The sequence below is a fragment of the Eptesicus fuscus genome, chromosome 9, assembly GCF_027574615.1.
Source record: "Eptesicus fuscus isolate TK198812 chromosome 9, DD_ASM_mEF_20220401, whole genome shotgun sequence".
NCBI lineage: Eukaryota > Metazoa > Chordata > Mammalia > Chiroptera > Vespertilionidae > Eptesicus > Eptesicus fuscus.
In genome coordinates, this window is record NC_072481.1 from 15792200 (window position 1) to 15816158 (window position 23959).

At 43.7% G+C, this 23959-nt stretch overlaps 1 protein-coding gene and 1 long non-coding RNA gene across 4 annotated transcripts; one reads left to right on the top strand and one right to left on the bottom strand.

Annotated features, from left to right (window-relative positions):
* Positions 1 to 9222: 9222 nt before the first annotated feature.
* Positions 9223 to 14396, bottom strand: LOC114233962 (uncharacterized). The gene is made up of 3 exons (XR_008556885.1): positions 13847 to 14396; positions 10546 to 10599; positions 9223 to 9288 (listed from the first exon to the last, which is right to left on the bottom strand). It is a non-coding gene; the product is annotated as an uncharacterized LOC114233962 (long non-coding RNA).
* PDIK1L (PDLIM1 interacting kinase 1 like) lies at positions 14389 to 23533 on the top strand. 3 transcript variants are annotated; one of them, XM_008148055.3, is made up of 3 exons: positions 14389 to 14491; positions 17066 to 17367; positions 22692 to 23533. In XM_008148055.3, the coding sequence occupies exons 2-3, from the start codon at positions 17083 to 17085 to the stop codon at positions 23430 to 23432; spliced, it is 1026 nt and encodes a 341-aa protein (XP_008146277.1). In that variant the 5' UTR covers positions 14389 to 14491; positions 17066 to 17082; the 3' UTR covers positions 23433 to 23533. The 3 variants fall into 3 exon arrangements, with proteins under 3 accessions (XP_008146277.1, XP_008146275.1, XP_054576406.1); XM_008148053.3 differs by lacking the exon at positions 14389 to 14491 and adding an exon at positions 14835 to 14948; XM_054720431.1 differs by lacking the exon at positions 14389 to 14491 and adding an exon at positions 15419 to 15437.
* The last annotated feature ends 426 nt before the right edge of the window (positions 23534 to 23959 follow it).

The window sequence follows — 23959 nt, forward strand, 5'->3', positions numbered from 1 at the left end:
ACAGACACAGACATAAATAACGATAATTTCTGATAGTAATAAATGCTATCAAGAAAAAAAAGCAGGCCCAGCCAGTGTGTCTCAGTGGTTGAACATCGACCTATGAACCAGGAGGTCATGGTTCAATTCCCAGTTAGGATACATGCCCAGGTTTCGGGCTCGATCCCCAGTAGGGGATGTGCAAGAAGCAGCTGATCAATGATTCTCTCTCATCATTGATGTTTCTATCTCTCTCTCCCTCTCCTTTCCTCTCTGAAATCAATAAAAAATATATTTATAAGATAAGAAGCAGGATAATGGGTTGGAGAAAAACTTGCACTCAGGGGAACTGATTTAGATATGACATTCAAGGAAGCCCCACCCCCTCATCCCAGGGAGGTGACCCAAATGATGTGGAGAAGCCAGTCAGTCCTGTGGCAGCTAGTGGGAAGGCCAGGCAATAAGCTTGGCATGTTTAAGGAACAGATAGAATATTATGCAGCCATTCTAAAATATCATTTTGAAGGCTAAAACCTGGAAAAAAGTAAAATAAAAAAGGACACGATACACTAGGATAACTATTCTAGTGCCTGCGCACACCTTGTCCCAACCTTTGCTAGATAGACAAAATTCTCAGAAAAGTGACGGTTATTTTATTGAAGTGTAGTAATTGTGGGAGGTTTTTAAATATTTTCCTTTTTAAAAATCTGCTGTTATCACATTATTGTTTCTGTACTTTTTTAAAAGTAAAAAATAAGAAAAAACATTAATTTTTAAAAATAGCACAAAAAGAAACATTGAGTCATTAATAAAAATAAATGAGGAGAATAAGATGACAAGTCACAGACTGGGAGAAAATATTTGCAAAAGACGTATTTGATAGAGTACTGGTATCCAACATATACAGAGAACTCTTAAAACTCAACAAGAGCCTGGCCAGTGTGGCTCAGTGGTTGAGCATAGACCCATGAACCAGGAGGTCACCGTTTGATTCCTGGTCAGGGCGCATGCACAGGTTGCTGGCTTGATCCCCAGTAAAAGACATGCAGGAGGCAGCAGATCAATGACTCTCTCAGCATTGATGTTCCTATTGCTCTCTCCCTTTCCCTTCCTGAAATCAATAAAAACATTAAAAAAAAAACCTCAACAAGAAAATTAACAACCCAATTAAAACATGGGCAAAAGATCTGGACAGCTCACCAGAGAAGATATACAAATGGCAAATAAGAATATGAAAAGATGTTCAACACCATATGTCTAAGGGAATTGCAGATTAAAACAATCAGATACCACTATACACCCATTAGAATGACCCAAATTCTGCCCTAGCCAGTTTGGCTCAGTGGATAGAGCAGGCGTCCTCAAACTACGGCCCACGGGCCACATGCGGGTGTTTTTGCCGTTTTGTTTTTTTACTTCAAAATAAGATATGTGCAGTGTGCACAGGAATTTGTTCATAGTTTTTTTAAACTATAGTCCGGCCCTCCAACGGTCTGAGGGACAATGAACTGGCCCCCTGTTTAAAAAGTTTTGAGGAGCCGAAACCAGTTTGGCTCAGTGGATAGAGCGTCGGCCTGCGGACTGGAAGGTCCCAGGTTCGATTCCGGTCAAGGGCATGTACCTTGGTTGCGGGCACATCCCCAGTGGGGGTTATGCAGGAGGCAGCTGATTGATGTTTCTCTATCATTGATGTTTCTAACTCTATCCCTCTCTCTTCCTCTCTGTGAAAAATCAATAAAATATATTTTAAAAAATAAAAATAAAAAAAATAAAAATAAAAAGTTTGAGGACCCCTGGGATAGAGCATCAACCTGTGGACTGAAGGGTCCCAGGCTCAATTCTGATCAAGGGCACATGCCCAGGTTGTGGGCTCGATCCTTAGTAGGGGGTGTGCAGGAGGCAGCCAATTGGTGATTCTCTCTCATCATTGATGTTTCTATCTCTCTCTCCCTCTTCCTTCCTCTCTGAAATTAATAAAAATATATTAAAAAAAAAAAAAGAATGACCCAAATTCTAAGCACTGACAACCAAATGCTGGCAAGGATATAGAGCAACAGGCACTCTCATTCATTGCTGATGAGAACACAAAATGGAACAGCCACTTAGGAAGGCAGTTTGTTAATTTCTTATAAAACTAAACATATTCTTAGCATACAAAACAGCAATCATGTTCTTTGGTGTTTACTCAAATGAAGTGAAAACTTATGTCCACACAAAAACCTGCACACACTGTTTATAGCAGCTTCATTCATAATTGCCAAAACTTGGAAGCAACCAAAATGTCCTTCACTAGGTAAATGGATAAGTAAACTGTGGTACAGAACATTATTCAGCACTAAAATAACCCCACAACCTACTCAAGCCACATAAAGACAAGGAGAAAATTTAAAGACATATTAGTAAGTGAAAAATAATCATTCTGGCCCTGGTCAAATAGCTCAGTTGATTAAAGCATCATCCCGATACACCAAGGTTGTGGGTTCAATCCCCAGTCAGGGCACATATAAGAATCAACTAATGAATGCATAAATAAGTAGAACAACAAGTCAGTGCTTCTCTCTCTCTTTCTCTCTAAAATCAGTAAGAAGAAAAATAATCAATCTGAAAAGGCTACATAATGTATGATTTTAACCATATGACATCCTGAAAAAGGCAAAAATATGGAAACAGTAAAAGGTTCAGTGGTTTGCCAGAGGTTTTGGGGAAAGGGAGAGATTAGCAGGTGAAGCACAGGGAATTTTTAGGGCAGTGAAAACATTCTGTATGAAACTTTACTGGTAGCTGCATGTCATTATACACTTGTCAAAACCCATACACACACAGAGTGAACCCTAATGTAAATTATGGACTTTGGGTGATAATGACCTGTGAATGCTGGATTGTTGATTGTAACAAATGCACCACTCTGGTGCAGATGTTGATGGTGGGGGAAGCATGGGGGCGGGGGAGGGTGAGAAAAAATGGAGGGGGGTGTTATATGGGGACTCTCTGTACTTTCTGCCCAATTTTGCTGTGAACCTAAAATGCTCTTAAAGCCGAAACCGGTTTGGCTCAGTGGATAGAGCGTCGGCCTGCGGACTGAAGGGTCCCAGGTTCGATTCCGGTCAGGGGCATGTACCTTGGTTGCGGGCACACCCCCGGTGGAGGGTGTGCAGGAGGCAGCTGGTCGATGTTTCTCTCTCATCGATGTTTCTAACTCTCTATCCCTCTCCCTTCCTCTCTGTAGAAAATCAATAAAATATATTTTTAAAAATAAATAAATAAATAAAATGCTCTTAAAAATAAAGGTTATTTATTTTGAAAAAAATCAACGTAAGAAAACAAAGAAGTATTACCTGGTATGATTGTTAGCTCTGGTAGAGAATGGGAAATTCCTGAAAGATCTTTGTTCCTTGAGGTCTGCCACCACTCACCCGGGAAAACGAGAAAGAAGTCCTGTGTGAAATGAAGAGGTTGGGCTACTCCCTGCTGGACAGGCGATGTGTGCTAAGCCCTGTGCTTTACGCGAATCATTTCATTTCTTCTTTCAACAGCCAAATGAAAATGTTTATATTACACAAAGAGTTGAAAGTCCTTTTTTAAATTAGATTTTTTTTAAAGAATACTTTATTGATTTTTTTTTAGAGAGAGAGGAGGGGAGAGGGAGAGAGTGCAACATTGATCAGCTAACTCCTGCATGCCCCCTACTGGGGATTGAGCCCGAAACCCCAAAACCCCTGGCATGTGCCCTTGACCCGAATTGAACTGACAACCTCCTGGTGCACAGGATGACACCCAACCAACTGAGCAACACCAGCCAGGGCAAAATAATAATAATTATTATTATTATTATTATTATTATTAACTGGGAAAACTGAGGATGAGGAATATAGATTTTCCCAGTTACCTGTCTATCTGAGCCCAAAGGCTGAGCTCTAAACCACTAGGGCAGGTTGGAGGCTCTCTCAGCCCCCTTCTACCTTCAACATTCCACAATTCCATGAATTGTTTTGTCTCTTCTGGGGGCCCAGTTGAGGGGGCCCGGCTTACTTGGGCATTGGATCCCTGGAAGGACAGTGTTGTGCCCTTAGGGGACTGAGAATTGGACTGCCTTGAGCTTGACTTCATGCAGGAATTTCACACCTTCCCAGACCCTAGCCTGCAGGTGGAGAGTGTCTGGCAGAGAAGCAGCCTTCAAGGCTGGGAAGGGTTGTTCCCACGGAGAGGGAGGGCTCCTCCTCCAGCCCTCAGCCACCTGTTCCCAGCTTCACCCTCTCCACCTCTTTTTTGAAATGCTAAATCCAATAGCTGGTGGGACCAGTGGGGTATTTTTTTTTTTTAATATATTTCTTTATTGATTTCAGAAAGAGGAAGGGAGAGGAAGAGAGAGATAGAAACATCAATGATGAGAGAGAATCATTGATCAGTTGCCTCCCGCACGCACCCCACTGGGGATTGAGCCAGCAACCCCAGCATGTGCCCTTGACTGGAATCGAACCCGGGACCCTTTAGTCCGCAGGCCAACACTCCTTCCACTGAGCCAAACCGGCTAGGGACCAGTGGGGTATTAATAACCAGATTCTGATGTTTGTGCTGGGGAACAGAGTGAAGAGATAAAATGGAGTCACTATAGTCAAGCTGCTAAATTATAAAATCAAGTAGGTTGAGGTATGAGGAAATGATTCTATTCTTGTTTTTTTGTGTTTTTTTAAAAAATATATTTGTATTGACTTTAGAGTGAAAGGGAGAGGGAAGGAGACATAGAAACATCAATGATGACAGAGAATCATCAATCGGCTGCCTCCTGCACACCCTCAACCGGTGATCGAGCCTATAATCTGGGCATGTGCCCTGACTAGGAATCGAACCGTGACCTCCTGGTTCATAGGTCAATGCTCAGCTACGGAGCCATGCCGGCTGGGCATTTTTTTTTTTTTTTCTATTCTTGTTTTAACTAGCCTGGGAACTGAATTTTTTTTAACTGTTCGGTCCTGTAGCAATGCCTGGATATAGGTTAAACCTCCAGATAACCATCTGATTACCCCCTGAAGGACTGAGGTATCCAGACCACCTGACATCCATCATCTAGACTAAGCATGTCAAACTCAAAGGCTAACACAGGCCAAATAAATGAGTTTGACATGCTTGTCTAGACTGTCATCTAGAGGATCACCATCTTGGTCCAACCCAGAAACTAAGAACACAGGACTGATCTTCCCAACAATGTACTTTTCACTATAAGAACGCTTAGCTTAGCTTTTCTTTTCCCTTCGGAACATTCTGGATATTACCTAGTTGTGCCTCCAGTTGGCAAACCCTAAGGCCTTGGAATAAATCTTTATTATTTATTTCTAGCCAAAGCCTCCTGACTCTTTGAGTTCCTTCGACAGGGCTAATTAGAAAGGCATTCTCTCCTGGCAGCCAAGACATTTGAATGCCTTTTCAGCCCATCACTCCAAGCCTTTCATGGCCTTGAAGAGGATGAGGGTGGCAGGAAAACAATAATCAGCTACCTTGTTTTGAGTGCTGTAGGGTGCCAGGTCAGGATGCCCAATGTGTCGCTCACATTGTTGCATTCAGTCCCTTCAGAGACTTCTAGCATCTGTTTCATATATAAGGAAACTGAGGCTCGTGAGAAGTCAAGTAACTTGCCCCAGATCACACAGCAGGTGAACGGCTGGGCGGGAACTGAAATCCTATCTGCCAGCAGCACTAAACCCTCCCGTCGTTGGGGGGTAAGAGCCAATGACAGGCATCCTGCTCAGGCCACAGTAAACACTGCAGCCCAGTTCCTTTAACTTCCAGGAACAGACTTGTCTGGGATGGGGCAGCGGAGGGGGAGGAACTTCCAGGAATCCACCTTTCCCGTGGACAGCAGGACCCCACCTGTGGGCCCAGGCCGCAGGACAGCCCCAGGGGGCAAAAACAGGGCCCTCCCCAGGCTTCTGGAGTGGAGAATCAGGTGAGAGGAACATCTGCTCCTACCCAGGGAACACATGGTTCTGCTTGGAGCAGGTCTTGACCCCCCTGCTCACCTCTTCTCTTCTCGTTCTGGTCCTCCACCCTCACTCACCTCTTCATTCCTTTGAGGTGCTTGACTATTGGGGCATCCCAGGAGACAGGGTCAATCACAGGGAGAGGAGGCCTATTTGTCCAGAGGCTGTGGTCACAAAGGCCTTGAATTTAGGCTTTTGACATTAGCTTTTGAGGGGCAGTGTTCCCTCCTGGTTAAACCTGCAGCCTCTGGAACCAGGCTGGGCTGTGTAGCTTTGAGGAGGTTACTTAACCTCTCTGTGCCTCAGTTTCCCATCACAGACAGAATGGAAAGAAGACATTCATCAAAGAAACTTTAAAAATCACCTCCTAGCCCTAACCGGTTTGGCTCAGTGGATAGAGCGTTGGCCTGTGGACTGAAGGGTCCTAGGTTTGATTCCAGTCAAGGGCATGTACCTTGGTTGCGAGCACATCCCCAGTAGGCGGTGTGCAGGAGGCAGCTGATCGATGTTTCTCTCTCATTGATGTTTCTAACTCTCTATCCCTCTCCCTTCCTCTCTTTAAAAAATCAATAAAATGTATTTTTTTTTAAAAATCACCTCCTATCATCTGCCATTCAACATGACCACTGACAGCATTATACTCCATTTCCTTCTGATTTTTCTCCTGTTCATCATTTTTACAACATTGTAATCATGGTATACTTAAGTGCTGTGCAACTTTTGAGACTTTTTTCATTTAACATTTTATCCTAAGCATTTTTTATAATCATTCCAAAGGTGTTTATTCAGGGTCTACTATGCGCCATGCATTGTTCTAGGCTCTGGGTAGACGACAGCTGGCAGAACAAACTCCTCTCCAGGAGCTCACATTCTACTGGGCATGGCTATACTACTTGCAGAACTCATTCTTCTTCTTTTTTCTTTCTCAATTACATTCAGTATTGAATTTACATTCAATATTATTTTGTATTAGTTCAGGTGTACAGCATAGTGTTTAGACAAATCACACAAGTGTTTCAATTACCCACCTGGCACTGTACATAGTTATTACAAATATTATTTACTACTAGAGGCCTGGTGCACAAAATTGGTGCACTCAGGGGGTCCCTCAGCCCTGCCTGAGCCCTCTCGCATCTGGGAGCCCTCGGGGTATGTCCGACTAATGGGAGGCAGGAGAGGCTCCTGCCACCACCTCTGTGCTCGCCAGCCGTCTGGCTCAGGGCTTCTGGCTGAGCAGCGCTCCCCCTATGGGAGCGCACTGACCACCAGGGGGCAGCTCCTGCATTGAGTGTCTGCCCCCTGGTGGTCAGTGCATGTCATAGCGACTGGTTGTTCTGCCGTTCGGTCGACTTGCATATTAGCCTTTTATTATATAGGATGTTTCCTACGAGAACGCATTCTTTTATGCCCAGGTCTCATTTAAATACAGTAGAGAGTACAAATGTGAAGCGTGGAGCTTAGTGGATTTTTACATATACCTTCAACCATGTAACTGCCACCCAGATCAAGATACAGAACATTCCCATCACCCCAGAATTCCTTCACCTTCTGCACCAATAGCCACCTTTCTACCCCCAAGCTAATCTTCTGGCTTCTGTCAACATAGATTACTTTCACCTGTTTAAAAACAGGATCTGCTCTTTTGAGAATGCCTGTTTTCTCATTGCTGCAGAATATTCTGTCCTATGGATATATTGTTGGACACATATTTTGCTTTTAGTTTCTCATTGTTATCAATGGTACTACAGCGAATGCCACATTCCTAATTATCTCCTTAGGCTAGACTCTCATAAGTGAGAGTGATGATTGGTAAATAACAACAGATTACTCCACCAACAGTGGGAGGAACAAGCTATGGGCACACAGCATAACTGGACTCCAGCTCAGTCTTAGGCTGTTTTAGCTGGAATCCTCGGCATATGATGCTGTGGTGCAGCAGCATGTCTCCATGAGAAGTTTGACTGGCATGAAGACTCATGACCGGATGTCTCTTGGTCCTGAGTTTGGGACTCAGTTTTATAATGTTAGAACTGTGTACGGCTGGTGGGAAAGAAGCACTGAGATGTGGAGAGAGGGCACTCATATTCAGCTCAATGGACTCCCTCAGCTCTGAGTCCATAAGGAAAATGGAGTTCAGTCCAGCATTCTTTGCTGATTCGTTCTTTCCATCCTACACTTCCAAACCCCAGATCCTGTGCATTCTCCCACCTGCGCTTCACTTTTCTAGTTTCCCCCATCTGCCTGATCACAGCCTAGTCCAGATCACCATCATCTCTCACCTAGACCTTCGCAACTGACCTCCCCACATTCCTCTTGCCCACACTTGGTCCAATCTCCACCTGGCAGCTAAAAGTGATCTTTTAAACTGGGAATCTGATAAAGTTTTAAATCTCTACTTAAAAACCCTTCGGGCATGGAAGGGTGTGGTGATGGAATGGATAAACAAAAATCAATGGATAAATGGATATACAAAATATGCTATACAGAGTGGGGCAAAGTAGGATCATAATGTAATAATTGATAAGTAATCATACAATAATAAAATAATTAATAATATAAGAATAAACTCTGTTTTGTGTACTCACAAGTGTAAACCTACTTTTGCCCCAACCTGTATATACACAATGGAAGATTATTCAGCCTTAAAAATAAAGAAATTCTGATACTTGCTGCAACATGAATGAACCTTAAAGACATTGTGCTAAGTGAAAGTAGCCAGATATATAAAGACAAATATTGTGTGGTCCTGCTTATATGTATTATCTAGAATAGTCAAATATATAGAGACAGACAGTAGATGTTGCCAGTGGGTGAGGGGAAGAGGGAATGGGGTATTACTGGTTTGTTTTGTTTTTTTAATATATTTTATTGATTTTTTACAGAGAGGAAGGAAGAGGGATAGAGTTAGAAACATCGATGAGAGAGAAACATCGATCAGCCGCCTCTTGCACAACCCCTACTGGGGATGTGCCCGCAACCAAGGTACATGCCCTTGACCGGAATCAAACCTGGGACCTTTCAGTCCATAGGTCGACGCTCTATCCACGGAGCCAAACAGGTTAGGGCTAATGGGTATACAGAGTTTCATTTCGGAAAGATGAAAGTTTTGGAGATGGATAGTGGTGATGCTTGCGCAACTGAACTCTGTGTACTTAAAATGATTAAACCAGTAAATTTTATGTATATTTTGCCACAATTTTAAAAAATGAACCAATACTTTTATTTCAAGACCCATTAACATGGTCAACATGACTTTACCAGATCTGGCCCTTGCCTTATGTTGGGGTTTTGAGCTGATCATCGTACCTTTCCCCCAATCAGTTGGGATCTGGACCTATTAAGAAATAGAAATGGAAGATAGATGGTAAGAGAAAGATATGGGTTTTATTATTGACTAGAGGCCCGGTGTACGAAATTTGTACACTGGGGTGGGGGGGGTGTCCCTCAGCCCGGATTGCACCCTCTTACAGTCCAGGAGCCCTCAGGGGATGTCCGACTGATGGCTCCCCTATGGGGAGCAGGCCTAAGCCATCAGTCGGACATCCTTAGCTCTGCCACGGAGGCGGGAGAGGCTCCCACTACTGCTGCTGTGCTAGCCAGCCATGAGCCTGGCTTCTGGCTGAGCAGCACTCCCCCTGTGGGAGCACATGACCACCAGAAAACAGCTCCTGCATTGAGCATCTGCCCCCCTGTGGTCAGTACATGTCATAGCAACCGGTTATTCTGCTGTTCGGTTGATTTGCTATTACCCTTTTATTATACAGGATAACACTGGGCTGGAGACAAGGCTTGCGCCTATAGCCACAACAGAGCTTCCTAATACCTGCCTCCATCCATTGCCTTCCCCCAAATCCTGATTTAACTTCCAGCTCAGGCTTTGGTAGACCAGCTAGGTATGTAAATTCCCTCCACCTAGGATGCTCTTCCCTCCACACCTTGCTTGGCTATTTACTACTCATCAGTCATTTCTTAGTATAAATGTCACATGCTCAGATAGGCCTTCAGTGACCCAAAAGACCCATCATACCTCTACTCCCTGCCTACTAGTCTTGTGGTACCTAGAGCTACTTCTTCCTAACACTTTCCACAACTGTATATAAAGTGTCTCTTTCCATGAGAAGGTAAGCTCCCTGAGAGCAGGCCCTCTGCATGTTTTGTTCACTGGCCTCCGTACTGTAGGATGTTTAGCAGTATCCTTGGTCTCTACCTAATGGATGCTTGTAGCATCTCCTAGTTGTGATAACCAACAATATCTCCAGACATTGACAGATGTCCCTTGAGAAGCAAAGTGCCCTATTTGAGAACCACTGACTTAACTGTATGTTTAAGTAGCTAAGAGGGTATGATGTAGATTCCACTGAAAGAATAAAAGAGATAAGAATATAAGGAGCTATCCTAGAAAGAAAGAAAGAAAGAAAGAAAGAAAGGAAGGAAGGAAGAAAGAAAGAAAGGAAAGAAAGAAAGAAAGGAAGGAAGGAAGGAAGGAAGGAAGGAAGGAAGGAAGGAAGGAAGGAAGGAAGAAAAGAAGGAAGAAAGAAAAGAAATTAGAGGGATGGTCAGCACTGGGCAGAACTATGAACTTTGACCTTACCTGTCCACCTTCCCTTTCTTGACCAGTTTCTTCTCTTTCATGATTCCATTCTTACTTAGAAAAAAAAGTAGTAAAATATCCATGAAAAATTAATATTTGTATTCATGCTAAAGTAAGACAAGCGGTATATAATAGTTCTATAGATTAAAACTGAAGCATTACGTGAGCACTAATGCTATAATCTCTTCTGTGTTTATTAGTTGGAATAAAAATAACTTTTCTTGCCGAAACCGGTTTGGCTCAGTGGATAGAGCGTCGGTCTGCGGACTGGGGGGTCCCAGGTTCGATTCTGGTCAAGGGCATGTACATTGGTTGCGGGCTCATCCCCAGTGGGAGGTGTGCAGGAGGCAGCTGGTCGATGTTTCTCTCTCATCGATGTTTCTGGCTCTCTGTCCCCCTCCCTTTCTCTCTGTAAAAAATCAATAAAATATATTTTAAAAAAATAAAATAAAAAAATAACTTTTCTTGCCCGGCTGATGTAGCTCAGTGGCTGAACATCGACCTACAAATAAACCAGGTCACAGTATGTAAATTATATCTCAAAAAATTATGTAAATTATATCTCAAAAAATTATTTAAAGAACACAGGAATTATAGTCAGACCTGGGTTCAAGTTCTAATTCAGACATTTCCTAGCTATGTAACTTTGGACAAGTCCTCTCATCTCTTAGGACCTCTTTTTCCCCAGTTGTAAAAGGGGAGAAATAAGTGTACCTCCCAGGATAACTGCAGAGTAAATGCAGTCATGCACAGACAGGCACTTTGCACTGTGCCTGACTTATTCATATTACCTATTTACCTTTATTTATCTATTGTTCACAGGTGACATGCTTCTGGTGGATCCATTCTTATTAGGGGCATCTCCACTTGCCTTTTCCCATGTGACCCTTTCCTCGGGTAGAAAAAGTGAGATCCAGAAGCACCAATCTTGGAATTTAGAACATGGAATCTTGGCTCCACTGACTTATTAGGAACTGAAATTATTGAGTCCCACCCAGCCATCCTGCTGGTATGGCTCAGTGATTGAGCATCGACCTATGAACCAGGAGGTCAAGGTTCAATTCCTGGTCAGGGCACATGCCAGGGTTTCGGGCTCAATCCCCAGGAGGAAGTGTGCAGGAGGTAGTCGATCAATGATTCTCTCATTATTGATGCTTCTCTCTCTCTCTCTCTCTCTCCCCCTCTTCCTTCCTCTCTGAAATCAATAAAAACCTATTTCTTAAAATAAATGCAATAAATTACTGAGTCCCTCTGAGTCTGTTCCCTCAGCTGTAAAATGGTATGCTAATACTACCCATTTTGTAGGGTTCTTGTAAGATTTATAAATACTGGTAATGTTTCTTTCTAGACAGGTCTGGGAATCCAGAGCCAGTGGGGCAGTAGCTGTGCTAATAGAACCTGCCAGCAGGGGGCTGGAATGCTACATCCAAGTTCCCAGTCAACACGTTCATTTTTTGAGCACGGTTTTCTAACTTTTTATGAAAAAACTCAAAGGTACACAAAAGTTTAATAGTATAACCCCATGTTACCAGCACCAGGTTCCAACAACTACTAACATTCTACCAATCTTCCTCCTCTTTTGGTTTGCTGTTCCCTGTGGGGTATTTTTAAACCATATCCCAGATCACATTTTAATTTTATCCATTATACATCAGTGTGCAGTTCTATTTTTTTTTAAAGGGGGTTTCATTTCTATAAGCACGGCGTTATTATCACACCTAATGAAGAAAAATTGAAAGTCCTTAATTTATCAGTTCATATAAAAAATGCATAGATTGTATAAAGATGCATTTTAGCAATTGGCTCACTTGAATCAGGATCCAAATGTTTTTGCCTTTGGAAAGGGTTGACTTTTATGCTTTAATATTCTACCTTCCCTTTTTATTTTACTGCCATGAATTTGTTGCAGAAACCAGGTCACTTGTCCTGTTGAATGTCCCACATTTTGAGTTTGACTGATTGTGGTGATATCCTGTCCCTCATATTTTTGGTAACCTAGCCAAGTAATTGGATCTTGACTTAATTAGGCTTAGATTCTTTTTTCTTTTCTTTTTTTCCCTGCAAGACTATTTCATGAATAGTACTTAGTGATTTTAAGACAGGTTAGTGGGTTCAGGCTGTGTCAGTCTAAGCTCTCCATTTCAAAGTTACCCAACAATTTTTCACCCAAATGTTTTAGCATCATTACATGATCTTTGCCTAGATGCAGTATTTCATTAGGGTTTGCAGAATCATACTTTTCTAATGCTATAATCTCTTCTGTGTTTATTAGTTGGAATAAAAATAACTTTTCTTGCCCGGCTGATGTAGCTCAGTGGCTGAACATCGACCTATAAAAAAACCAGGTCACAGTTTGATTCCCCATCAGGGCACATGCCCAGGTAGGAGGTGTGCAGGGGGCAGCTGATCAATGATTCTCTCTCATCATTGATGTTTCTCTCTCTCTCTCTCTGAAATCAATAAAAAATATATATATTTATAAAAAACGAACCCCTTTCCAAGGCCCCAGCAATGTGTTTACAGGGCCAATTTGTAGTCTTTTTCCTAAAGAGGACACCCTAAATTGTTTAAGTTTCAAGCTCCACAAGTCCTGAATCCACCTCACAGACTAGACTCAGCAGTGCTTTGGGGATTGAGGGGGGTGGACTTCACGTCTGTTCTGCAGCCAAATTGAAAGAAGGGGCTCCTATATTTAATGACTGAGACAAACAAAAGAGCCTCCTCTGGCCTAGAGATATCCATCTCCTGATTCTGATCAATTATCCATACAGAACCTTCCGTATTTTCCCTCTACTTTCAAGAGCAGAAACCAAGCCTTGGCTGACCCCAGTAGTCCCAGTAGAAAGGTGAAGACTGGTACATGGCACTCAGGACAAAAGCCTGGTACAGATCACAGATCAGTTTTTTGGGGGGTCGGGTGGGGGGAGTTACACTAGGGGTGTGAGTATTCAAAGCAGGCACCCTCCCCCACCCTCCCCCCCCCCCCCCAAGAAACAGACACCTTCAAATCAAATAAGTCAGAGGTCTGTTTCGTTTTTGTAAAAACAGGGTTAATAATAAAGCCTGTGGGGTTTGGTTAGGATTAGGTGAGATAATTTAGACCTTCTCTAAAGTCAGTTCCAGAGAGAAGGTCAATAGATGGAGGACAGAAAATAAAATGGGTAATTGATCCTCGAAGGCGGCGACGGATTCTTTGCACATGGAGCCTTGCACAGCAATGGGAGGAGGAACAACCGCCTGATGGACAAACAGGAGGTGCATAATAGGTGAGAAGGCATGGACGTTTCTGGCGGATGCTTACTCATCCGTGTGACTAACTGAGTGACGGATTGGTTCTGGTCCCGGAGTAACTGACAGCCCCGGGCTGGCCAGGCGAATGCGCGCCGAGAGCAGGCTGACGGCGGTCGGCGGGCCCAGTGACCGGGCTGCCCGTCGGCCCGAGAGCGCCGCCGTGTCCTCTGCCAACCCCGGCCCCACCGGCTCCGACCGCCGCCTCTCGCCGCGCGCCCGCGGGGGCGGCCGTCAAGCAGGACGTGCGCGGGCGACAGCGGCCAGGCGCGGGCGCCACTGTCCCTTCCTCCACGCGCCGGGCTGGGCGCCCCCGACTCCCGGCGGCCGCGGCCCACGAACAATGAGGCGCTGGCTTCTTTAAGGGAGATACCACCGCGCCGGCGGGGCAGGGGACGGCGTCTTCCCAGATGAGCGCACCCAGCCCGGCGCCGCTGCCGCCTCGGCAACGGCACCGCCCGCGAACATGGCTCGGAGACTCTGACAAAAGGGGCAGCCTCCCTCCCGGCGGGGCCGACGCCAGGCCTCCCAGCTCGGGCCGCGCCTCCCCGCGGGCCCGCCAAGGCGCTCCGCTTCCCGCACGCACCCCAGGCCCGCGCCCAGGAAGATGCACCGGGCGTCCTGCCCCGACGACTCTCGCACGCCTGCCCGCAGCCGGGTAGGTCGGCAGGGGGGCGAAAGGGAGAGGGGTGGCCGCGCCGAGCGCGTGCACCCCGCGCCCAGACCTGCTGCTGCGGACCAGCCCGGGGCCCGGGCCGTGCTCGCCCGCTGCGGCCGAGTCCCAAGCGTGGGGTGGCCTCCTCGCTCCCGGGCCCGACCTCCCCTGCGTGGAGGGACAGGAGTGGTGCGTGCCGGGGCGCGCACACCTTCCCGACTCCCGACTCCTGGGAGCCAGGGGAGCGGGGAGCGCGCGCCCAATGGGGACGGCGCGGCGTCCGGCTCGCGCTACGGAAAGCCGGAGGGGGCGGGGCCCGAGGCGTCGGGGTGTGAGTCCGCGCAGCACGGGGGCGCGCGCCGGCCTCTGACGGGAGGCCGCGGCGGCGGAGGCGCGAGCTGCCCGATAATGGCGGCCTGCAGAGCCCGTGAGAGGGAGAAGCGGCGGCGGCTACCCTGAGGTAAATCCGGCTCGTCAGCCCGGCGGAGAGGCCCTGCCGCAGAGCCGAGGGCCCCGCAGGTGCCTGCCTCTCCAGGGGGCCTGTCACAGCCCTGTCAGCGGAGTCCTCCTGGGGAGGGCCTCGCGCCCCTCGGGCCTCCGGCCCGCACACCTCAGGCCACCGGCCTCCTCTTCTGCCTGCGGCCTCTTCCCCGGGCCCCCCGGCCTCGGCCGCCAGCCCCCAGGGCTTGGGGCCGCCGCCGGACCGGCCCCTGCGGGTGCAGGGCCTCGGGAGGATTCCCTCCGGGTTTGGTCTGGACGCGGCTGAGGAGGGGGTGGGCCTGCTCCTCGGCCAATGAGCTGGGCCCGCAGCTGCCGCGTCTGGCGGCACCTCTGCCCGGGACCGGCCCTCCCCGGGCACCAGCAGGTGTACGGCCTGGCCGGCCCGCGTCCGGGCGCGGAGTTAGCACCGCGGGCGGGAGGGCCCGGGATGCCCGCCTCAGTCGCGGAGGTGAGCACCGGCTGCATCGCCTTGCTGTGTTTTGACCGGATCGCACGGATTTCATAGACACCCGCCCTCCCCCTCCTGGAGGTGCCCTTCGTCTGGGTGGAGGGGACGGTTTCAAAGACCCAGCACTTGGAGAGGGGCGATACTTGGCGGCCCGTGGAGAGCAGGAAAGGAAGTCTCCTGTGTGGTTAGGGCCGAGGGCTCGGGGCCAGGGACTCGGACGCTGGGAAATGCACCAGGAATCTGAAGGGTGGGTGTCCAATCAGAGGGCGTGGGGCTGAGAAGCAATCTCGGAAGCTTTCGTTTTCTTTATGAAATCACCCCTCTGGACTTAAGGTAGCTGTTCCCAGTCTTTCAGGCTCAAGGATCAGTAGCTTTTTGTTCCCACAAACAAAGAGAGCCCCTTGATATGTAGGACAGTTTTTGTTGGCAAAAAATGACCTATTTCTAAATAACTGTTGTTCAACGACAGAGAGGTAATCATATTCTAAGTAGCTTCCTTTATTTTTCAAGGAACGTTTTCTCTCCACAGACTTTATTTTCATTTAGTTGGCAAGAAATAAGGAAGTGACATAAAATTAAAATAGGAACATATACATTTTGACTTAACGACACATTTTCATTTCTGAATGTGATCTGGTTCACTTTCAGTCCCTAAGCATAAGCCAGGTGTTTGTATTTCTAACTATGAGGAGTTTTTGCTGTTTTATGACCTGTTGTGTGTGTGTGTGTGTGTGTGTGTGTGTGTGAGCTTTAAAGAAAAGCTAGAATTTGTTTTTTCATGATCAGTAAGTAAGAATGCTGAATTTTGGGGGTTATTTTTAAAGTGACTATTGAAGCAGTTTTTGTAAGAGGCACTATAGTGTAGTGGTTAAAATTACGGATGTCAGAGCCAGGTGGCCTGGTTTCAAATCTTAGGTCCACCAGTCACTAGCCAACTTTGGGCATGTTGCTTAAACTCTCCATGCTTTAGTTTTCTCACCTTAAAATGACAATAGTAGTATCTACTTCATAGCATTATTATGAGGATTAAGTGGATTAATACAAATGTCTTTCAAAGGGTTGATATCCAGAATACAGAGTGGGGCAAAAGTAGGCTTACAGTTGTTCGTTTGGAAAATAATACAATAATTAATAAATAATAATACAAGGATAAACTTTTGCCCTGGCCTGTTTAGCTCAGTGGATAGAGCATCAGCTTTTGGACTGAAGGGTCCTGGGTTCCGTCCCGGTTGTGGGCTAGATCCCCAGTAGGGGACTTGCAGGGGGCAGCCAATCGATGATTCTCATCATTGATGTTTCTATCTCTTCCTCTCCCTTCCTCTCTGAAATCAATAAAATTATAAATTTTAAAAAATTTATAAACTTTTGCATAGTCACAACTGTAAACCTACTTTTGCCCCAACCTGTATTAAAAATTGCTTGAAACAGTTCCTGATAGATGGTAAGTACTACATTAATGTTAGCTGTTTTACTGTTATTATTAAAATGTTTAGATTTGCCCAAGGTATAGCAAATATCTTTCAAGCATTGCAAACAATGAAAGAAATGATAGCTAAATCGTACATAAGAAGCAATACAAGCCAGTAGGCATGCTTAATTTCAATAAAGCATTTTGTTGATTTTTCCAGAAGCCTTGACCTTGAAGATGGTGAGTAGCCAGCCAAAGTACGACCTAATACGGGAGGTAGGCCGAGGTAGTTACGGTGTTGTGTATGAAGCAGTCATCAGAAAGACCTCTGCACGCGTGGCCGTGAAGAAAATCCGATGCCATGCTCCTGAGAATGTTGAACTAGCCCTGCGTGAGTTCTGGGCCCTAAGCAGTATCAAGAGCCAACATCCAAATGTGATTCACTTGGAGGAATGCATTCTCCAAAAAGATGGGATGGTGCAGAAGATGTCCCACGGCTCTAATTCTTCCCTTTATTTACAGGTATGTGTGGTCAAACGGGAAATGGAAACGATTTGAATGTAGCATGGGTAAGCAAAAAGAGGAATGAAAGAATCAGATGAACTGCTTTTAAATGCAGGTGTTCATATAGTTAGGCGTGGATAGGGGTCTGCCAAAGATTGAATAGATGTTTGCTTTAAAATATGGTGTTATTTAGATCGTGATGCAAATACCTAAAAATAATATAAGCCACCTGTTATGCCATGATATTTGCCAGTCTGCATAGGAATGGGGCAACATAGGAGCTAGAGAAGTGATCAAGACTAGACCCTAGAAAGTTTACTTATTTGAAATCATTTTTTTTAAACTGAAGACAAAAGAAAAAGAAAATCTCCACAATCAATAGCAGCACCATAGGACACTACCTTGAACATAAGCCTTTGCTGTTTTAGACGATTATATAGTTTTTTAACTATTCAATTCCACTTAATTTTCATGAAGTATGTGACTTAGCACCTGAATGTTATTAACAGTGCTAAAGCTAACTGATTTGGGTTCCTACTTAGTTCCATGCTGTGTGCTAAGTGCTTTAAAGGCAGTTGTTCAGAACAATACTATGAGAAAAGTACTATTATTATCTACATACAAATGAAGAAACTGAGGTTTAGATTACATGCAAAGTCACATAGCTAGCAATTAGCAGAATTGGAACCTAAAAATTGTGCTCTCTTAACCTCCAAATTATTCTTTTGCCTCCATGTTACTCTTTTGTAGACTTGGGAAAAGCATTAACAGGAAAACAGAAAAGGTTAATTTTTTTTAGGTTGGCTTCTGCCATCGACCAAAATCTCTAGTAACTCTATACTCACTAAAGAGAAAAGATTCTTAAGACATAGCTAGTTAAAGGCCAGAACAAAAATTCTTAAGTCCAGTCATTCTTGGAAAAGGAAACAATTTTCCATGAGTTTGTCTGAATTCAGAATTTACCATTAGGCTAAAGTCTGTTTTTAAAACAACAAAGGCTTACAGATTGGAAAACAATACATGTATGTGTAATTAGTTCTACTGTATGGTGAACAAATGTCAATCTTGAGAATCTAATATGCAGTTTACCATGCTATGCCCTGAAGTTTTCTAGACTGAACATAAAACACAACTATTTTGCCTCTATTTGATTTATTGTTTACTTTTCTAAAGGTGCTTATTTTGTAAGTTACACTCATAGAAAATATCAGAAACATTCTTACCACCGAATTTGCTCTTAAAAGTGTATATAACCTTTCATTGAATTTTGGAGACCAGGACATTTAAACACATGACAGTGCTGATGGTATCCTTGAGTCCAGATCAAGCAAGCTTTATAGTAACTAGGTATTAGCTGGTCTTTCAAGGTTTTAAGATACAAGTACTTCCAAAGTTGATTCAGTGATTTTTTTAAAAATTGATCTTAGAGAGAGGAAAGGAGGGAGAAAGAGACATCAATGTGAGAGAGAAACATGGTGATAGGGATCGAACTCAAAACCTGAGTATGTGCCCTGACCGGGAATCGAACTCACTACCTTTTGGTGTACGGGACAATGCTCCAACCAACTGAGCCACACTGGCCAGGGCAGTGATGATTTTTTTTAAAATCTAAAACACCTTTTTGTTTAGTAATCTCTTTCCTCTTTTAAAGCTTGATAGACTTGTGTTTTACTTGTGGCCCTTTTTGCTAGGTGTATGACCTTGAATAAATAATCTAACTTTTCCCAGCATCTACCTCTTGTATGTAAAATAGGAATAGTAATTTCTACCTTCCATGGAAGTTGTCAAAATTAGAAGTGATGCAGATACAATATTTAACATATAGGAGTACTCAGTGCTAGGTAGACCTATTAAAATTGTCTTTTCTATAGATTTGTTTAGTTAACCAGATATTCATCAACACATTTAGTTTATCTAAATTTATATCTAGTAAAGACAACCAATATTTATATCTGGGAAAGACAATTAAATCTAGAAAGTGGCCACAAAGTTCCTATGCATAGTCTTCTCAATTCTCTATACAAATCTTACTTTCTCCATGTTTTTCCAGATAGCTTCTTTGTTGTCTGTTGGAATCATTAAATCAGTTCCTGCCCTGGCCAGTTGCTCAGTGGTTAGAGCACCCACCAGAGGACTGAAGGGTTGCAGGTTTGATTCCCAGTCATGGTCACATACCTCAGTTGCAGGTTTGATACCCAGCCCTGGTTGGTTGGAGCGAGTGTGGGTGTCTCTCCCATCGATGTTCCTCTCTCTTTCTCTCCCTCCCTCCCCCTACCACTCTTTCTCTAAAGATCAATGAAAGAAATAACTTCAGGTGAGGATGGAAGGAAGGAAGGAAGGGAGGGAGGGAGGGAGGGAGGGAGGGAGGGAGGGAGGGAGGGAGGGAGGGAGGAAGGGAGGAAGGGAGGAAGGGAGGAAGGGAGGGAGGGAGGAAGGAAGGAAGGAAGGAAGGAAGGAAGGAAGGAAAGGAAGGAAAGGAAGAAAGGAAGTTCCTGATATCTAAACACCTCACCTAGAAGAAAAAGTAAAACAAGTAATTAACAGAGGACACAATCTCATGCATAGGAACTTAGTGGCCACTCTGATACTTGTGATAAGTGTCATGAGTGAGAAGTACAGGATGGCATAGGAACATAGAATAGGGAAACTGACATCCTGGGGTTCAGTAATTGCTAACTGCTTTAACTAAACTTGTAGGGTGAAGTGGAATTAGCCAGGTGAATAAGAAAACTTCCGAGGCAGAAAGAACTATGCATGCAAATCTATTGAAGCAAAAAGTATGACATGTTCTAAGAATTGAAAGAAGATAGTAAGACTTCAGTGTATAGAATGAGTTTTTTATAATATATTTCTGTTGATTTCAGAGAGGAAGGGAGAGAAAGAGAGAGATAGAAACATCAGTGATGAGAGAGAATCATTGATCGGCTGCCTCCTCACACCCTACATTGGGAATCTAGCCCGCAACCCAGCCTGACCAGGAATCTTGGTTCCTGGGTCAACGCTCAACCACTGAGTCACACCCGACTGGGCTAGGATGAGTTATTTTAGATGAGGCTAGAAAGCACAGCAGAGGTCAGAGCACACAGGAGCCCTTAGCCCTTGTTAAAGAGCCTAGACTATATCCTAAGAGAACAGGAAAGCTATTGAAGGATTTTAGGCAAGAGAGCCAGTGACTAACATCTTCTACACATGAAAATAAGCAAATTGGGCTCTGTATTGCTGTAGCTCTCATTCAGAGGACCTCAAACTTTAGCCTAGACCCGTGGTCAGCAAACTGCGGCTCGCGAGCCACATGCGGCTCTTTGGCCCCTTGAGTGTGGCTCTTCCACAAAATACCACGGCCTGGGCGAGTCTAATTTGAAGAAGTGGCGTTAGAAGTTTAAGTTTAAAAAATTTGGCTCTCAAAAGAAATTTCAATCGTTGTACTGTTGATATTTGGCTCTGTTGACTAATGAGTTTGCCGACCACTGGCCTAGACCAGTTTTTGTATGGCCTAAATGCTAAAAATAGTTTTTACATTTTTAAGAATTAAAAAAAAAAATGAAAGGACAAAGAACATGGAACAGAGAGAGCTTATGTGGCTTGTAAGCCTAAAATATGTATTTACTATCTAACCTTACTCTAAACCATTCTTTGAATGCTGGGACTTCGCATTGCTTAAACTATTTAGGACGTTTGCTTTTGAGAGTAAAGGCAGAAAAAGAGAGTGAAGTAAGAGTGATGGTACTAGTCTTTACTCTCAGCATATTTAGTAACAATGCACCTGGTAAATAACTATGATATAGTCTTTTATTTTCTGTCTTCATTGGCAAACACTTGCAACAAAGAAAACGCAGGCAAAAAGGACATTCGCAGATCTTTGCAATTACTGTTGTTTGCCCTAGGGGGAAATGGCACAGAGAATTGTTCTTTGCTTCTGCCCGCCAAAGTGACAAGAGGAAGTACCCGTAGATTTGAAAGTAAAGTTAGCAGTTCACTCACTCTTCAACAACGCTTCGGCTTCCCTACTGAGTTTCTTTTAAACCCATGGTTCTAAAGAGGACACTATAGGACATATGTTTTCAAAGCACTATATACCTATATTTTATTTAATTTTTAAATATTTTTTTATTTCAGAGAGGAAGGGAGAGGGAGAAGGAGATAGAAACATCAATAATGAGAGAGGAGAGTATCATGGATTGGCTGCCTTCTGCACGCCCCACACTGGGGATCCAGCCCACAACCTGGGCCATGTGCCCTGACCGGGAATCGAACCCAGGACCTCATGGTTCATAGGTCGATGCTCAACTGAGCCATGCCAGCCAGGGCTATATACCTGTATTTTAGAATGGTAGTTCATGTTCAGTAAAGTAATTAATACTCTTGAATTTCAGATAATAGGAGATTTATAATTAGGTAATAACAAATAAAACTAATTTATTCCAGATTTTCAGCTGTATCAAAGAAATATACAAACTCTGATTTGAATTTTTATATCAAAATGCAAATATAACTTTTATAAATTGGATTTTTAGAAGCCATCAGTGATACAGAGAGCCAACATATTTGTGTATAGGGTAATGTGTCTTTTTTCATCAGTGACTACAGGAGCACTTTATTTCTGTAATAACTAGTTGTTCCTTGATCATTTTTTTCTCGATTTTTTAGATGATGTTGATAGCCTGTGTGCAATGAGGAAGAAGAATATTCAGGCAGTTTCATTTAATATAATTTCCTAATTGATGTTTATATGCCAGCTGGCAATCTCCCAGGATCTAACTGCTAAACATCAATCTTTTCATGAAGCTATTAGCTAAGTGGGTAGAGTTCAACTCCATTGACACATGCAGTTGGACACTTTTCAAAATAAAGCTATTTTTAAATACGTTTTTAGCTCTTGACTTTGAGATTTGGTGTGTACTCATTAGGGACAAAGTGACAGTTTCAAGTACTGAAGTGTAAAATAACATGCACAGCCCTGACCAGTTTGGCTCAGTGGATAGAGCGTTGGCCTGCGGACTGAAGGGTTCCAGGTTCGATTCCAGTAAAGGGCATGTACCTTGGTTGCGGGCATATCCCCAGTAGCGGGTGTGCAGGAAGCAGCTGATTGATGTTTCTAACTCTCTATCCCTCTCCCTTCCTCTCTGTAAAAAAAAAATAAAAATCAATAAAATATATATTTTAAAAAAATAAAAATAAAAAATAAATAAAATAACATGCACATATGAAAACACTGACAAATAAAATATTTACAGAATATCCACATAAAATTGGAGACTAACTTAAGCGGCTACTTTTTTTTTATAGCTGAATTATATAAACTATGCAGATGATTATAAACTGTTTTCTTTTCCTTCTTATAGCTCGTAGAGACTTCATTAAAAGGAGAAATTGCCTTTGATCCCAGAAGCGCCTATTACTTGTGGTTTGTAATGGATTTTTGTGATGGAGGAGATATGAATGAGTATCTGTTGTCCAGGAAACCCAATCGTAAAACTAACACCAGCTTCATGCTTCAGCTGAGCAGTGCCCTGGCTTTCTTACATAAAAACCAGATCATCCATCGAGATCTTAAACCTGATAACATCTTGATTTCTCAAAGCAGGTTGGATACCAGTGACTTGGAACCCACACTGAAAGTGGCTGATTTTGGTCTAAGTAAAGTGTGTTCAGCCTCTGGGCAGAACCCAGAAGAACCTGTCAGTGTAAACAAGTGTTTCCTTTCCACAGCCTGTGGAACAGATTTCTACATGGCTCCTGAAGTATGGGAGGGACATTACACAGCAAAAGCTGACATCTTTGCTCTGGGGATTATCATCTGGGCGATGCTGGAAAGGATCACATTCATAGACACAGAGACAAAGAAGGAACTCTTGGGGAGTTACGTGAAACAAGGAACTGAGATTGTGCCTGTTGGGGAGGCGCTTCTGGAAAATCCCAAAATGGAACTTCTTATTCCTGTGAAGAAAAAGTCTATGAATGGGCGAATGAAACAACTGATTAAGGAAATGCTGGCTGCAAACCCTCAGGATCGTCCAGATGCTTTTGAACTAGAACTCAGATTAGTACAAATTGCATTTAAAGATAGCAGCTGGGAAACGTGACACATACATTATTTGCAAATATCTTGGATGATATGCTGCTTCTGTTTTCACAGTAATGCAACATAATGTGGCTGAAAAAGAACATAAAAAGCTGAACCTCACCTTCTAAGGGTTTAAAATTAATTGTGGGATTTCTTTTCCTCATTTTTCTTAAGTCTGAGCTGGCCACTTTGTTAGTATGTTTTAAATGTATTACCAATGTAGGTGTAAATTTTTTTTTTTTTTTAAGATCATTGGTAGAAGTTTGGCAGGAAAATTCTCTTAAGAGCCAAGAAGAAAAGAGAATCCAGTTTTCTGGAAATATGTCTCTAAGTATTTTAGACATTCCTTGTCAGTATTAGCAATTTCCATGGAAGAAGAGGTTTGCGTGCTGGTAATGCAACCTTTGAAGCTTTGTAAAGGAAGCATATATGTATATATTTATGTATATGTAAGTATGTGAATGTGTGCATTTTGCATTCCATATGAAGAAAATGCCACTTCTGTTTAAATTATTTGATGTAGGTTTGGGTTTATGAGATTTGCTG

Excerpts from the sequence above, each read along its gene's own strand:
- PDIK1L (XM_008148055.3), top strand. The coding sequence starts at position 17,083 with ATGGTGAGTAGCCAGCCAAAGTACGACCTAATACGGGAGGTAGGCCGA. Across the intron at positions 17,368-22,691 it reads ATTCTTCCCTTTATTTACAG|CTCGTAGAGACTTCATTAAA; the intron begins GTATGTGTGGTC and ends TCCTTCTTATAG.